This window comes from Erpetoichthys calabaricus, chromosome 2, assembly GCF_900747795.2.
Source record: "Erpetoichthys calabaricus chromosome 2, fErpCal1.3, whole genome shotgun sequence".
Lineage (NCBI taxonomy): Eukaryota > Metazoa > Chordata > Cladistia > Polypteriformes > Polypteridae > Erpetoichthys > Erpetoichthys calabaricus.
The window spans coordinates 323,602,618-323,619,125 of NC_041395.2; the positions used below are offsets into that span (position 1 = coordinate 323,602,618).

At 37.8% G+C, this 16,508-nt stretch overlaps 1 protein-coding gene across 1 annotated transcript in view; it reads left to right on the forward strand.

The window, feature by feature from the left end:
* tm9sf3 (transmembrane 9 superfamily member 3) overlaps positions 1-16,508 on the forward strand; it is a 135,027-nt gene that overhangs the window by 76,772 nt on the left and 41,747 nt on the right. The window contains exons 7-9 of the mRNA XM_028796001.2: positions 4,917-5,083; positions 8,392-8,486; positions 12,963-13,093. Coding sequence (XP_028651834.1) covers positions 4,917-5,083; positions 8,392-8,486; positions 12,963-13,093 — 393 coding nt within the window. The remainder of the gene's footprint in view (positions 1-4,916; positions 5,084-8,391; positions 8,487-12,962; positions 13,094-16,508) is intronic.

Here is a 16,508-nt window from a genome sequence, read left to right on the forward strand (position 1 = left end):
GTCTGTCAACCTGTCCATCACCATTGCAAATAAGAAAGGGCTCAGAGCTGATCCCTGATGTAATCCCACCTCCACACTGAATGCATCTGTCACTCCTACTGCAGTTCTCACCACTGTCACACGTTCCTCCTACATATCCTGTACAACTCTTACAGTACATATTTCTCTGCCACTCCCGACCTCCTCATACAATACCACAACTCCTCTTGAGGCACCTTATATCTTGTACGTCACCCTATGTTCCTCCCTCTTCTTAAAATATGTATTAACTACTGCCATGCCCATCCTTTTTGCAAAATCCACTATCCTCTGTCCTTTTTCATTTCTTTCCTTGACACCATACCTACCCATCACCTGCTCATCCCCTTTGTTCCCTTCACCATGTCTATTGAAATCCGCTCCAACCACCACTTTCTGTCCCTTGGGTACACTGTTCATCACCTCATCCAACTCACTCCAGAAATCTTTTATAATCCATCGAACACCCAACTTGCGGGGCATATGCACTAACAACATTCATCATCACACCTTCAGTTTCCAGCTTCATAATCATCACTCTGTCCAACACTCTTTTCACCTCCAAAACACTCTTGACATACTGCTCCTTTAGTATGATCCCTACCCCATTTCCCCTCCCATCTGCACCATGCTAGAACAATTTGAATCCACCTCCAATCCACCTGGCCTTACTCTCCTTCCATTTAGTCTCTTGCACACACAATATATCAACCTTCCTTCTCTCCATCACATCTGCTAACTCTCCCCCCCCTTACCAGTCATACTGCCAACATTCAAAGTTCCTACCCTCAGTTCTACTCTTTACCTTCCTGCTGTCCTTAAGCTTCCGGACACATCTGTAAACATGTAAACATTGAACATGCCATGTAAATATAAAGATGTAATGGAAGCAGTAAGCTGCTACATCCCTGTTGTGTTCCTGGTAATACTTTTAATTTTATGATTTTTTTTTTTTATATTTCCGCCATCATTATCATAACTAAATGTAGGTAAATACAGTTTTACCTATAGCAATTTATTCCAACAAACATATGATATTACCACTTTCTCTGTTTTTAGGTGACTATAACACGTTTTATTTTGCACATAATCTAGGTAATTCATATGTAATCATGAAAAAAATTCCACCACGGTTTTTGACCTCCCTAAGTGCAAAAATATTTAAATATAAAGTTTGATTATGAATAGAGATAAATAATTGTGTATCAATGTTATCAATTAGTTGATATTGATGTCCCTGAATAATACAAAAGTACCACATAGTACTAAAACAATAACTAAATTTACACTGTCAGAATTGAGATGCTCTTGTTTTTCTCATACACATCAGACACACACAAGTTGTGAATTATTTCTTATGGAAATCAGGTGGAAAAACTGTGTCTACATAAAAGGAGAGGGAAGCAAAAGCACACACAATATTAATATTTTCACATTTACAGTCCCCTTCAAAAATATTGGAGCAGCATGGCCAATTTGTTTTTTTGCTGTGCACTGAAGACATTTGTGTTTGAGATCAAAAGATGAATATGAGAAGAGAGATCAGAGTTTCAGCTTTTATTCCCAGGTATTTACATCTAGATATGTTAAACAACATAGAAGATAGCACATTTTGTATCAAACCACTTAGTTTTTCAAATGAACAAAAGTATTGGAACAGAATGTTTTCCTATATGTTAAAGTCAAAAATACTTAATATTTTGTTGCATATCCCTTTCTTGCAATAACTGCATCAGGTCCACGACCCATAGACTCCACCAGGTTTCTTTAGCCTATACAAGAAATAAATTTATGTTGTAATGTCACCACAAAAGATAGAAAATCATTCTAACACTCCAAACACCTAAATACTACACAAGGAAAATATTGTATTACATGTCATTAACTGAAGTGATGACACCACAGTTATGCCTGAAGCAGTTTTGATTACAATAGTTTCCATCAGAATTCACTGTCAGTCAGTGTTAGTATTTGAAATATCAAGGAGTCTGAATGCTTAAAACTACATGATAACCCTGAAGGATGGATAATGCATAGAACAGCAAGCACATGTTTGCTATGTGTAATAGCCACAATGTGAGAACACCTAGCTTAGTAGCAGACAGATGTAATATACTGAACGGTTCCTTTCCCCTCCATAAGAATTACTCTGATAGATGTGTAAGTAATGCAAGTTTCAGCCCAAGCTAGTAACTAAGGCAGGTTCTTTTCCCCGTAAAGACATTTTCTTCTAGGTTGGATCAACATTGCATCATGCCTGTTGCTTTTCTTCCATACTATTACTTCAGTTATCTGAAACATTACAAATGTAAAGAGGGGGTGCACAGGTAACGTGTATAGAACATGTAACAAAGGAACAGGACAATACCACAGAGGAAATTCAAAAGATGTGCTTGTATTCTAAAATTTTTATACCTACCCGAGGAGAGGTCCCTTCTTCCAGTCAGAATCTGCAGTGTTCAGTAAAGACAACTGGAGCCTGGCTTTCATTTATGTCTATGCAAAACAGTGAACTGTTGCAAAATGAAGTCTGACTCTTTATATATGAAAAATGTTTTTAAATAACATTCTGGAAATGTAAGTAGCAGAACTACAAATGTTCAAAATGTTCAGTGGCTGTTTTATATAGTTTAGCGAGGGATATGTCAAACCATTGTCTCGTAACCAAAGAGCAAGTCATTATTAAAAATCTGCTGGACATGTCAAATATCATGATTAAAAAATAGCTTCAATTTATAGAAATCAAACATTTTTATTTTTAGAACAGGTAGCACTTCAGATGGAAGTGGAGTGTTTCTTCTTTTGAAGTAGTCACCAATCCATGTTTTACAAAGCACGATTCTTAGGAATTACCTCCTCTATGTTCTTAAAGTTTTTAAGTTCAAAACATTCAGATATGTAGAGCTAACATTCCATAAACTGTGCACCAAGTAGGTAGAAATTGATTTAATGCAATTAGAGACCTTGGACTTTTACCATACATTATTGGTGGTGTTGTATGACTTTGATTCATCTAGGGTAGGACTGTTGTGGAGCTTTTGACACTTGATACTTTAAAATTTCATGATCCCTGTAAAGGCACGTGGCAGAGATGCATCATTTTCTACAACATTTTAAGTGGGAGATAGACTTCTGTAAACCCAGGCCCATTTAATATTTCCACGCATCCTATCTTTTTTGAGTTTGGAAGGAAAGTCAAGGTTCAAGAAACAAGAAGCATAGTGTTAATTCATATGGAACATCGTGTATGTACTTTCAGTGTTAGAGAGCCTTACAACTGATATGAATTAAAATGCAAGGCCAGCATTGAGATTTTCTGACGTGGCTAAAAGGCAGGTCATTGATTTAAACCTGAAAGCTGAAGACACTATAACTCTTAAACAAATTTACACTAGAAATCACACCATTTTACAAAAGCAAAGCCAGTTTCAATGTATTTCAATTAAGATTTTTCTTTTAGACCAGTACCATGTTCAGTTAAGTGACCTCAGTTGGAGTCCATTAAAATTCTAAAATTTCCTCACAAGGAAACTGGGTGGATATGACTAGAATTCTTTGTGTCAAAACAAACAGGTTAAACACTTGCCAGATGAAGATCTTCCATATTTTATTTTTGAATTACCTAAAATGAAATCCTCTTTTCCCCCACTTTGTTCCACTTTCTGTACCTGCTTTATCTGCTTCACATGACCATCTACTGAACTAAAGTGTCTGAGGCACAAAGCTGACTCCAAGGAAACATCAGCCAATTGAGGATGTGCTCTCGGTGACAGTCGTAGGACACATGCTCATGCTTACTTGGTTCAAACAGCTTGGACTTGCTGATGAAGCTAGTAGCAACTGTTTGACGTGAGATAAGAAGCCATATGTGCATAGATAAAACATGCACAATTGGTAAAGAAGGCAGCCGCTTGGCATGAGATGGCATTGCTTATGAATCTCATAAAAGTGCACCACAGTGTTTACATTTTTTATCTTTCATAACAGTTTGTGTAGATACGAGGTGAGATTGGTAAAAAAATATATATATATTTATTGATGAATTACAGCATTTTAAACATTGTTAACTTCTATATACTCCCCCTCCTGATCTCTATGCTGCTCCATACGTATCTTCCATTGATTGAAACAGTACTGGAAGTCTTCTTGCTTGAGGCCCTTCAATAGGCTTGCTGTTTTTGTCTTCACTTCATCCATTGAAGAAAAACATGTTCCCTTCAGGTCACTTTTGATTTTCGGGAACAAGTAAAAATCAAAGGGCACTAAATTGAGCGAATAGGGAGGATGATCGAGAACAGGAATGTTTTTGTCAGTCAAAAACTGCTTTACTGAAAAAGAGAAAATTCATGAGAAATTTGATGTTGATTTGCGGTTTGATTTTTTTCACCCGACATTATCGTATCAACTTGTGTAGCAATTGTTGTGCCAATACTGACTAGGCTATTCGCAGGATATACCTAGCCATTTGGTGGTTTGAGAAGGCATGTAGGAGGGGATATAGTTCTATGATTCATATCCGGCCGACCTTCAGAAGGTTTTCCAGGAAAGCCCCAAGCCCAGTCCAGTTATTTTTGTGTCTCACCTCATACATGTAATCCTAAATTTCATGCAAAAGTGTTTTTGTGTTACTGCTTTTTCAGATAAATCTGCGGTCAGACCTACAGTTAGATTAAACAGGGTTCAGAAAATGGATAAATGAAACATAATCTAGGAATTTCCTGGAAGCAAGGCACTTTCTATTGATCCTGTAACAACTGACTTTTTACAGAGTTTTAGAAAGCCAGTGCGGTTAAATGATGCTTAAACTGTTTATGTCACCTGAACTTAGGCTTATGGACATTTTTAGGCATTTGTATTGAGGACTCTGCCCACACTAAATCCCTTTTTTATTTTCACAGGATAGAGATTTGGGTGATGAATATGGATGGAAACAGGTCCATGGTGATGTGTTCAGACCATCCAGCCATCCTCTGATATTCTCCTCTCTGATTGGATCAGGCTGCCAGATTTTTTCAGTGTCCTTGATTGTTATCATTGTAGCAATGATTGAAGATCTTTATACAGAGTAAGTTTTTCTAATCTAAAGAGTGATACCATTTGAGTTTGCTGAGAAACTTAGTTTGTTTGCATGTAATAAAAGGAGAGCTTTATCTTGAAGCACCCAAGAATTCTGTTAAAAAGAATTAATTTTCACTGTATTTAATAGGCTGGCAAATAAATATTAATTTGCTAAATGTTCTTATTTTGTCTATTTTGTGATATTGGTACAGACTAAATGAAAAGAATGAAAATTAACTTAAGTTCCTTATTGTCTATACATCTTTAATATTAAGATAATATGAATATTGATTGTCCCTAGTGTGTGCTTGGTGTATGTGTGTGCCCTGTGGTGGACTGGCGCACTGCCCGGGGTTTGTTCCTGCCTTGCGCCCTGTGTTGGCTGGGATTGGCTCCAGCAGACTCCCGTGACCCTGTGTTAGGATATAGCGGGTTGGATAAAGGATGAATGAATGAATGAATATTGATTGATAAATCCCTCTAGCATATCCATGTTCTAAACCATCTTTGTCCGGAATGTGGTTTTTCTACCTAATCCTGTCCTAGCAGCATCACACTTCAGGCAGCAGCCAACCCAGGATGGGATGCCAGAATGTCTGTAAACTTTTTTTTTTTTTTTTTTTTTTTACTTCAACGTAATGTACAGTCATGGCCGAAATTATCGGCACCCCTGGAATTTTCCCAGAAAATGCACCATTTCTCCTAGAAAATTGTTGCAATTACAAATGTTTTGGTATACACGTTTATTTCCTTGATGTGCATTGGAACAACACATAAAAACAGAGAAAAAAAACAAATCTGACATTTCAAACAAAACTCAAAAACCGGGCTGGACAAAATTATTGGCACCCTCAACTTAATATTTGGTTGCACGCCCTTTTGGAAAAAATAACTGAAATCAAGCACTTTCTATAACCATCAACAAGCTTGTTACACCTCTCAACTGGAATTTCCGACCACTCTCCTTTTGCAAACTGCTCAAGGTCTCTCAAATTTGAAGGGCGCCTTCTCCCAACAGCAATTTTGAGATCTGTCCATAAGTGTTCAATCGGATTTAGATCCAGACTCATTGCTGGCCACTTCAGAACTCTCCAGCACTTTGTCTTCAACCATTTCTGGGTGCTTTTAGAGGTATGTTTGGGGTCATTGTCCTGCTGGAACACCCATGACCTCTGACGCAGACCCAGCTTTCTGACACTGGGCCCTACATTGCGCCCCAATATCTTTTGGTAGTCTTCAGATTTCATGATGCCATGCACACAGTCAAGGCATCCAGTGCCAGAGGCAGCAAAACATCCCCAAAACATCTTAGAACTTCCACCATGTTTGACTGTAGGTACTGTGTCCTTTTCTTCGTAGGCCTCATTCCGTTTTCTGTAAACAGTAGAATGATGAGCTTTACCAAAAAGCTCTACCTTGGTCTCATTTGTTCACAAGACGTTCGCCCAGAAGGATTTTGGCTTCAAGTACATTTTGGCAAACTCCAGTCTGGCTTTTTTATGTATCTGTGTCAGCAGTGGGGTCCTCCTGGCTCTCCTGCCATAGCGTTTCATTTCGTTCAGATGTCGATGGATAGTTCGAGCTGACACTGTTGCACCCTGAGTCTGCAGAACAGCTTGAATATGTTTTGAAGTTGATAGGGGTTGTTTATCCACCATTCGGAGTATCCTTTGTTGCAGTCTTTTATCAATTTTTCTCTACAGTCCACGTCCAGGGAGATTAGCTACAGTGCCATGTGTTTTGAACTTCTTGATTATGTTGCACACAGTGGACAAAGGAACATGAAGATCTCTGGAGATGGACTGTAGTCTTGAGATTGTTGATATTTTTCCACAATTTTTGTTCTCAAGCCCTCAGACAATTCTCTGCATTTCTTTCTGTTCTCCATGCTCAGTGTGGCACACTCAGACACAACAGAAAGGTTGAGTCAACTTTTCTCCATTTTAACTGGCTTCAGGTGTGATTGCTGTATTGCCAGCACCTGTTTTTGCCACAGGTGAGTTCAAACCAGCATCATATGCTTGAAATAAAACGATTTACCCACAATTTTGAAAAGGTGCCAATAATTTTGTCCGGCCCATTTTTGGAGTTCTATGTGACATGATGTCAGATTTGGCTTTTTTTCTGTTTTTTTTTGTGTTGTTCCAATGCACATAAAGGAAATAAACGTGTATACCAAAACATTTGTAATTGCAACAATTTTCTGGGAAAATTCCAGGGGTGCTGATAATTTCGGCCATGACTGTAGGAGAATGAGATTATAGATCATATTAGGTTTAGGTGAGGTTAATTTACAACTGACAATACAAAGACGGAGGATTGATGTGTGTTGTACTATATTGGTGCCCTGCCATTCATTAGGTTACCATATCCTCGGAGTCTGTATAATTTGAGATGATGTAGCTGCTGGGTGCTGTTGTAAATGGTGGAGAGACCTCTGTCACCCAAAATATTTGGGTAGATGTAAGAAGATTGAGGCAAACATATAGACATACTAAATTATTTAGATAAGGAATATATAGAAACTGTTCAGATGGGAAGAACTGCCTAAAGTGGTGAATTAGGTAGACGAGCAGTTTTACTGTTTGGCCTTGTAACTTGTGTTCTTAACAGAAGATCTGTCATTATTGGACAATATTATTGGGGCACATCCTTTTAAAATCTTTTGTGTAAATATAACCACAGAATAGGTCACTGTGTAGAAACATGCAGTGGTTTAGTATTTTGTAAGAAGAAGCTCTGCGTAGTCTTCTCCACATTTAGATTTCGCTGGATTGGTATTTGAAATTGCTTCTCTTATGAAAATAGTTAACATGGTACTTGTAGACATACAGGAAGAAATAAACCTGCTCCTTTTTAGAGAACTGAGAAAGTTAAATTATTTGAAGTTAAAATGTGTCTTTATTTTATAAATCGTTTTGACACCCTTTGAGTGGTTTGTTTGCATTTGCTACCAATGTATGTAATTCTTGCTTGAACCACTAGATGGCAGACTCTTCACTTTAAAGTTCTATTTGCGGAGATGACCAGCCAGAAAGTGTACTTTGAATTGTTTTCATTGATTTAGGTTGACATACCAAAGTTTTCTTAGGTCTAGAAATTCTGGAAATATTACATTATCATTCTGCCCCTTTGGCCTTAAATTTATGACAACATCTATTATGACTGTACTTTAAAGCTGAATGTAATATAATAGCTTTTATCTTTCTTAGATGACTTCTATTCAGATATACACAAAAAACTCATCAGTAGTCATTCTCTGCTCAGTGTCCTACTTCTATGATGTTTATTGTTCTTTTTATTTTTTCTTTTCAGGAGAGGATCCATGCTTAGTACAGCAATCTTTGTTTATGCTGCGACATCACCAGTAAATGGCTACTTTGGAGGAAGTTTGTATGCCAGACAAGGAGGTACTTTTTGACCCCTTACACTTTTAAAAATGTCTACATTGTACTCCTTGATATACAAGTTTATTTTAAGCTAAACACATTGCCTTGAAATCTTAGGAAAAACTTTCACAAATGTACTTATGTTAAAGAGTCTAATGAATATAACATTCTTTAACCTGGTCAGTTCAATTCAGAATGGCTGAAGGCCATGTTAATCTTTAATAGTCTATTCCAGGTTAAAACAATTTTCTTAATATATGACCATAATCTGAAATTGCTACTTAGAAGGGCAAAAGCAGTTAGAGGTGTGTAAATATGGATGCAACCGGTACAAATCAAAACCTTTAACCTGTAGTTAAAGATTGCATTGAACACCAGAGTCTAGTCTTACTCTTGCTGGTAACGCTCAGAGCCACTTTTGCAAGGTATGGAGTCTCTCGAATTGTGAAATTGCTTGATTGTTATCCATTGTTAAAACTTAATTTTTAAGTAGTACATAATCCAGCAGAGATCACAGGGCTTAGCTTCAGGTGTCACAGTTTGCGGTGTAACAAACACTATGCTTAAGCAGCACCTTCCCCAATAAAACATGTAATCCAAAGAAAAATGAAGGCAAGTGTCACAACATAAGTATGTTAGTAACAAATTTGTAATTCATTCAAACTAAAAAGACGTAAATGTTACAAATGAACATAGCAAATGTACCAGACAGATCACAATAAATAACAAAACAGTAGACATGAATCGCTAGCGCAAGCTGAATGGTAAACAAATTATATACTTAACTGCCCTGTTTATAGCAATGTAGAAATCAGTGAATTGAAAAATTATTTCCATAGTTCTGTAGATGGTGCAGTGTTGTGTCAAGAGAGAGAAGATGTAGTGTATCATTAGTGAAGTTTGACCTGGGAAGGTTGTAATTTAATGTAGTCATTTTATACTGTTTTGATGGTAGATATAAATTTTCTGTCTGTGGGTTTTTAGAAAAGTGAAAGGTATTCCCACAAAATTAATAAATATAAAAACAAAAATATAAAGATGGCACTAACTTTGACTGTAATGTAAATTTTTCAATAAACATGCCAGTATAATTTAGGAAAAATTTGGGGAGATTTAGGAAAGTGAACTAATATAACATTCATGTCTTTGGAGTACCTAAAGAAAAGTCACATAGGCATGGGAAGTCAATCGCAGGTAGTGACCAGCTCAAAATTTTAATTTGTACCCTTGAAGTTGGTACCGACATACTACTGTGCTCTCTATATTAAAAAAATATTTTTAAAGAAAGTAGAATGTTGGATTTTATAGTAACATCTGGCAACACTGTTACCTGAATTTGAAGATTTTATTTAGGTGTTTTTCCCATGCATCCCAGTGCTGAAAGTGTGCTCTAGCTGATGTGGCATCTAAAGACCTTAGACTACCCAGAGTATTCATTGGCTTTGCAGATATAAACAGCTGCTTTTCCACTGATTCCTGGTTATAATTTTTTTTTTTTTTTTTTTGAGGTTTCGTTCACCTTAAATATATATTTTCCCATCCATTAGGGTTGCAGATTATCAGGGCATATTCCAGCAGCACTTGCATGTAAGGCAGCAGCTACACCTGAAGAGTGTACCAGTTTCTAGTCCCTGTTAGCGATGTGTTGTGCTGGTTGTAGCCATTTGTAAAGCCACAGGTCTATAGAAAGGGTAAGGCAGAGAGTGGACTATGAATAGGAAAAGAGCTTATGGTTGTCTCATCTGTTACTGATTGCCCACCTGAAGTGATCAGATGCTGTTGTTAGCTCTTTTATGCTTATGTTCTTGTTCAAAACCAGATACATTTCATTTTTACTATACATGAAAGAAGCCTGAACAAGAGCAATGTGAGTGTTGAACTAATTGATGGTTTTTAGGTGGACTTGTGTGAGAGATATGAACTACTTTTGGAGGTAGGAAAAACATTATAGTACATCAGGAATGTTATAGTGACCCAAGTGGATAATTTTCCAAGGCTTTAGATGTGAGGCACTGCTCTCTGGCTAATGATAATCAAACAGAATATAGAAGTGCACTGTTAAACACTGCAACATTGTAAAAAAACTAGTTGGAAAAACAAAGCTTTTCTGGTAATTTTTTTGCATTCTGGGGGAACATTGCCTGTCATCTGAAGTTCTTTTTAATAAAGAACCCTTGACACTTTTATTAAAAATGTTTTTTGCTGCATTAGACTTTGTCAATTTACATTACAGTGGTGGTTTAACTTTTTCAGACTTGCCCACCATTTAAAAAAGTAAATACAGCCATATGAAAAAATTTGGGAACCCCTCTCAGCCTGTATAATAATTTACTCTACTTTCAACAAAAAAGATAACAGTGGTATGTCTTTCATTTCCTAGGAACGTCCGAGTACTGGAGTGTTTACCGAACAAAGATTTTTAGTGAAGCAGTATTTAGTTGTATGAAATGGAATCAAATGTGAAAAACTGACTTTGCAAAACTTTGGGTACCCATGTAATTTTGCTGATTTGAATGCATGCAGCTGCTCAATACTGATTACTTGCAACACCAAATTGGTTGGATTAGCTTGTTAAGCCTTGAACTTCATAGACAGGTGTGTCAGATCATGAGAAAAGGTATTTAAGGTGGTCAATTGCAAGTTGTGCTTCCTTCCCTTTGACTCTCCTCTGAAGAGTGACAGCATGGGATCCTCAAAACAACTCTCAAAAGATCTGAAAACAAAGATTGTTCAGTGTCATGGTTTAGGGGAAGGCTACAAAAAGCTATCTTAGAGGTTTAAACTGTCAATTTCAACTGTAAGGAGTGGAATCAGGAAATGGAAGGCCACGGGCACAGTTGCTGTTAAACCCAGCAGGTCCGGCAGGCCAAGAAAAATACAGGAGTGGCATATGCGCAGGATTGTGAGAATGGTTACAGACAATCTGCAGATCAACTCCAAAGACCTGCAAGAACATCTTGCTGCAGGTGGTGTATCTGTACATTGTTCTACAATTCAGCGCAATTTGCACAAAGAACATCTGTATGGCAGGGTGATGAGAAAGAAGCCCTTTCTGCAGTCACTCCACAAACAGTCGCTTGTTGTATGCAAATGCTCATTTAGACAAGCCAGATTCATTTTGGAACAAAGTGCTTTGCACTGATGAGACAAAAATTGAGTTATCTGGTCATAACAAAAAGCGCTTTGCATGGCGGAAGAAGAACACCGCATTTCGAGAAAAACACCTGCTACCTACTGTCAAATTTGGTGGAGGTTCCATCATGCTGTGTGGCTAGTTCAGGGACTGGGGCCCTTGTTAAAGTCGAGGGTCGGATGAATTCAACTCAATATCAGTAAATTCTTCAGGATAATGTTCAAGCATCAGTCACAAAGTTGAAGTTACGCAAGCGTTGGATATTCCAACAAGACAATGACCCAAAACACAGTTTGAAATCTACAAAGGCATTCATGCAGAGGGAGAAGTACAATGTTCTGGAATTGCCGTCACAGTCCCCTGACTTGAATATCATCAAAAATCTATGGGATGATTTGAAGCAGGCTGTCTATGCTTGGCAGTCATCAAATTGAACTGAACTGGAGAGATTTTGTATGGAAGAATGGTCACCAATACCTCCATCCAGAATCCAGACACTCATCAAAGACTATAGGAGGCGTCTAGATGCTGTTATATTTGCAAAAGGAGGCTCAGCTAAGTATTGATGGAATATCTCTGTTGGGGTGCCCAAATTTATGCATCTGTCTAATTTTGTTATGATGTATATTGCATATTTTCTGTTAATCCAATGAACTTAATGTCACTGCTGAAATATTACTGTTTCCATAAGGCATGTCGTATATTAAAAGGTAGTTGCTACTTTGAAAGCTCAGCCAATGATAAACAAAAATCCAAAGAATTAAGAAGGGTTCCCAGACTTCTTCATATGACTGTAAATCTGTCAATTAGGAGTGCACAAAATAGTCTACCAAAATCCATTTATAAATGAATATACATTCACACTCTCACTTTTAATTTATTAAAGGTCAGGCAATAGCAATTGTGAAGTTCTGCTGTATGGGTGACATGTTGAGTGCAGACAGAGGTGTTGCCACAGCAGTGATAATGAAGGTGAAAGATGCATGATGGAGCCTCTTAGGTGTTCTGAAAATGTTATGAAACCTGTGTGAGTAGTATGCTTTATGGGAGTTAGACATGGTGATGAAGGTAAATTCTGTTAGGAATCAGTAGCAAGAGTTCAGGTTTGTGACCTAAACAGATAAATCCATCCATCCATCCATTTTCCAACCCGCTGAGTCCAAACACAGGGTCACGGGGGTCTGCTGGAGCCAATCCCAGCCAGCCCAGTGGCCAATTTAGAGTATGGCATTGAAGATAACTAAATATCATCATTCTGAATATTTTAAACTAACAGCCACGTGATTCTGAAGATTGTTCTTGGGAACTTAAAATGAAAGCTGAGGCAAGTACTTCAAACTTCCCTATGTTTGCCTTTCCTGCAGGGCGGAGGTGGATAAAGCAGATGTTTATTGGTGCCTTTCTGATTCCTGCCATGGTGTGTGGAACAGCTTTTTTTATTAACTTCATTGCCATCTATTACCACGCTTCAAGAGCCATACCTTTTGGAACAATGGTAAGTTACAGCAACTGAGTCATTCTTGGTGCAAATTATCTGCTGCAAGTTCATAGTGATTAGAATATGAACAACAAATCATTGCTTCATTGCTCAGTGCTATTTAAATCCTTTTCTCTTCAGTGTTTTTATGCCAATTATTGTAAATTACTTTATTTGATATACCACTAGAGAAAACATAAGTGCCCTGTCTTAGGTGGTACCAGCCAGTAGCAGTCTCTCACATTACGATAAGATACCGAATTCGATATTACAGCTAGTGTGGTTCACCTTCAGTTTTCTTAATTGCTGCAACATGTCAACAGAATATACTGCATCCATTGTATTTCTTACCATTTCAGCATGCATAAATAACCATAAAATGGCCATGTCAGTGTTTATAAGCAGTAGGTCACTAATTACTACTGATATTCCATGAAGACTGATCACTAAGCTCCTAGACTTGGCACTTCCACCCTCTGTAGCTAAAGTATGAACTTCCTAACTGGCCATCGCCAGGCTGAGGAAATTGATTTTTATGTTAATTTTAGTCTTCAGTTCCATGCAAAAGGTTGAACAGTCCCAGACAAATGAGATATTTTGCTGAAAAAGATATCAAAGCACTTTTAGCTAGCTAGCACAGCTCAATATGTCATTAAGAAATTGTAGTTAAGGGTAACCATGGAGGTCAAGACATTCTCAAGAAAACTGACAGAACAGCTTGTACGCTGTGCAGGAAGGCAAAGTAAAACTCCCATATGACTGAAAGGCACCTGCAGGCCAGTTTAGCAGGTGCATTGCTCTATTTTGCAGCATTACACTAAATATAAACAGATCCTGTAGGAGAATGTCAAACAGTTAGTCAGGAAACTGAAGCTGATAAAAGGATGACTTCTACAACAAGACAATGATTGAGTTGAAATCTGCTGTGAAATACCTATAAACACACAGTGAAAGTTTTGGAATGGCCCTGGCAGTCCCCATGTTTCAACATCATTTGAAATCTGTTGGTAAAGCTTCAAAGTGCTGTGCGCACGAGACAACCCAAGAATATCTTACAGCTGGAAGTGATCTGCATGGAAGAATGAGGAAAAATTCAGACTCCTAGCTGACTACAAAAAAACATTTGTGAGGTATGATTGGGGGTGTTACTAAGTACCAACTTAGCAGGATGGATGTTCAAGCCTTTGCAAATGCCACATTGCTGTCTTTTTTTATACATGTAGAGCTTTTCCATTTATCAAATAAATCATACCTTTATGGTAACCTTTTTATGAAAATGTTATGTTTTAGTTTGCTTGTTGTCAAAATTCTGATTGCTATTGTTTACTTCAAATGTAAATGCAATTTGGGTTGGGATGCCCAAACATTTGCATGAAACTGTAAATATTTAAAGTATAAAAAGAAGCAGGTTGAATTCCATTCAATCCAAGGACTTACAAATTCTCTGGTATCATGTTTACATAGATGGAAGTAGTAGTTTGGCATTGTAGCAGTGGCAGCAAGTGCGCTACAGCAGGATACTGAGAATTGAGACAGAACAGAGGTGGGTCTGTATTGCTCACATAAGTTGGTAGATTCTGTAACTTTGGGGCCCTATGGCGAAAAACCTGACCTCATCAGCATTGGAACCTTTATAATTAAGACAATGGTCCTCTAATGCAGTTTCCAATATGAATGCAGTGATATATATGCTCTTTTACGTATATAGGACCACAACCTTTTCAAGGTTTTAAAGACATCTTTATCCAATGCAACTTACAGAAGAGGTCAACATAATCAAGTGTTCTGAGACAAGGTTATAAAATTTGTCACCACAAGTGCAAAGCTTGGGTAGTTGTACAGTAGTCAAAACATGATAAGACCAGAGCCTGGACCAGGAGTTTACTGCATACACTGTGAGTTATGGGTAAACCCTGCACATGTTGTTTAAAATGAATCTGCAAGACCGAGAAACTGTTGTGACATGATCAGTGACATCTGGTCATTGGTCACCAGTCCAAGGTTGCGTACAGACTTGGCAAGTGTTAATGATAATGAGCCTGTCTGAACAGGGGTGGGGTGCCGAGTAGACAGATGAGCTGGGATAACGAGAAGATCTGTCTTAACCAGGTTGAGCTGGAGATAGTGTTCCTTCATACAGGTTGCAGTATCAATGAGACATGCAGAGATTCCAGTTGATACCATGTGGTCCTCTGGATGAAAAAATAGCTACACATGTGAATTATTGGCTTAGCACCAATAAGAGGAAGGCATTGAACAGGATAACAGAACAAAGTGAGGAAGTGTATACAGAGAGAAGAGGAGAGGACCCAACACTGATACTTGGGGTACCCCTGTGCTTTTGTGGTGCACCCTTGACATCTCACCTCTCCAGAACATATGCAGTAGAAGCTGCCCAAGAGGTAGAACCAAACCACCTGAGGGTAGCGAGGAGAATCTTGTGGTTGACTGTGTCAAAGGCAGAGGAGAGATCTAGCAGGATGAGGGGCAGATGATATGTTGGAATCTCTGGATAGAACATGCAACATCACTTCCTGCATGCTAATCCCCTGCATAAGCTTCCTAAAGGGTAGTGTTCTGGAGCTTTCGGCCATGTATCTTGTGACACAGCTCCAGTTTCATCATTAAATGTTCTAATGATACTGCTATCATTTGCCTGGGTGCAGTAAATAATATGTTAACGTCAACACAACCCTCTAGTAATATATGTCAGGAAGTGGATCAAATTCCATTTTTAGTGGTAGACAGGCTGTGAGTTGGTCAGTAGGTTTATATATATATATATATATATATATATATATATATATATATATATATTTTATTTTGTGCTTCTTGTATTGTATTTACCCCATATTTTGAAACCCATTGCACACACAACCTACCTGGAAGGGCATTAGTCTCTCTGAATCGCCCAAAATGTCTTCCATTTTCTTTCCATGCAAGTTTTTTTTTTTTTTTAATTTTTAATGGGAGTTTGTTTTTTTCTTTCCATCTTAGGGAGTCAAGGCTAGGGCGCTGTCAAAACCCATTGAAGCATTCCTTGTGGGATTTTGTGCTTAACAAGAAATAAGTTGTTGCTTGATTTAAAGTCTTAGACTCACCTTCACTGCTGAGCTGATGTTGGATACCCCTTTCAGAGTGATGTGTGGTTTAACCTGATTGATTTGTGATTGAGACAGTAAGAAGCCACATTGTCTTGTGCTCCGTTTGCTTTAATAAGCATTTCAGTGGGTAAAATGTGTGGTGCTGTTTGCAAAATTATTCAATAATGCATTTGTTATTTAAGTTGTGGAAAGTATATACAAATACGTTGTACATCATACTGGTATCTGCTGAAACCATCAGAGATTTTAAATTATACCATGATAAGGTTTTTTGGCTGTACTGCCTGCTCCTACTGCACAAGCACTTTTTTCACTGTTCCATTCTGGCA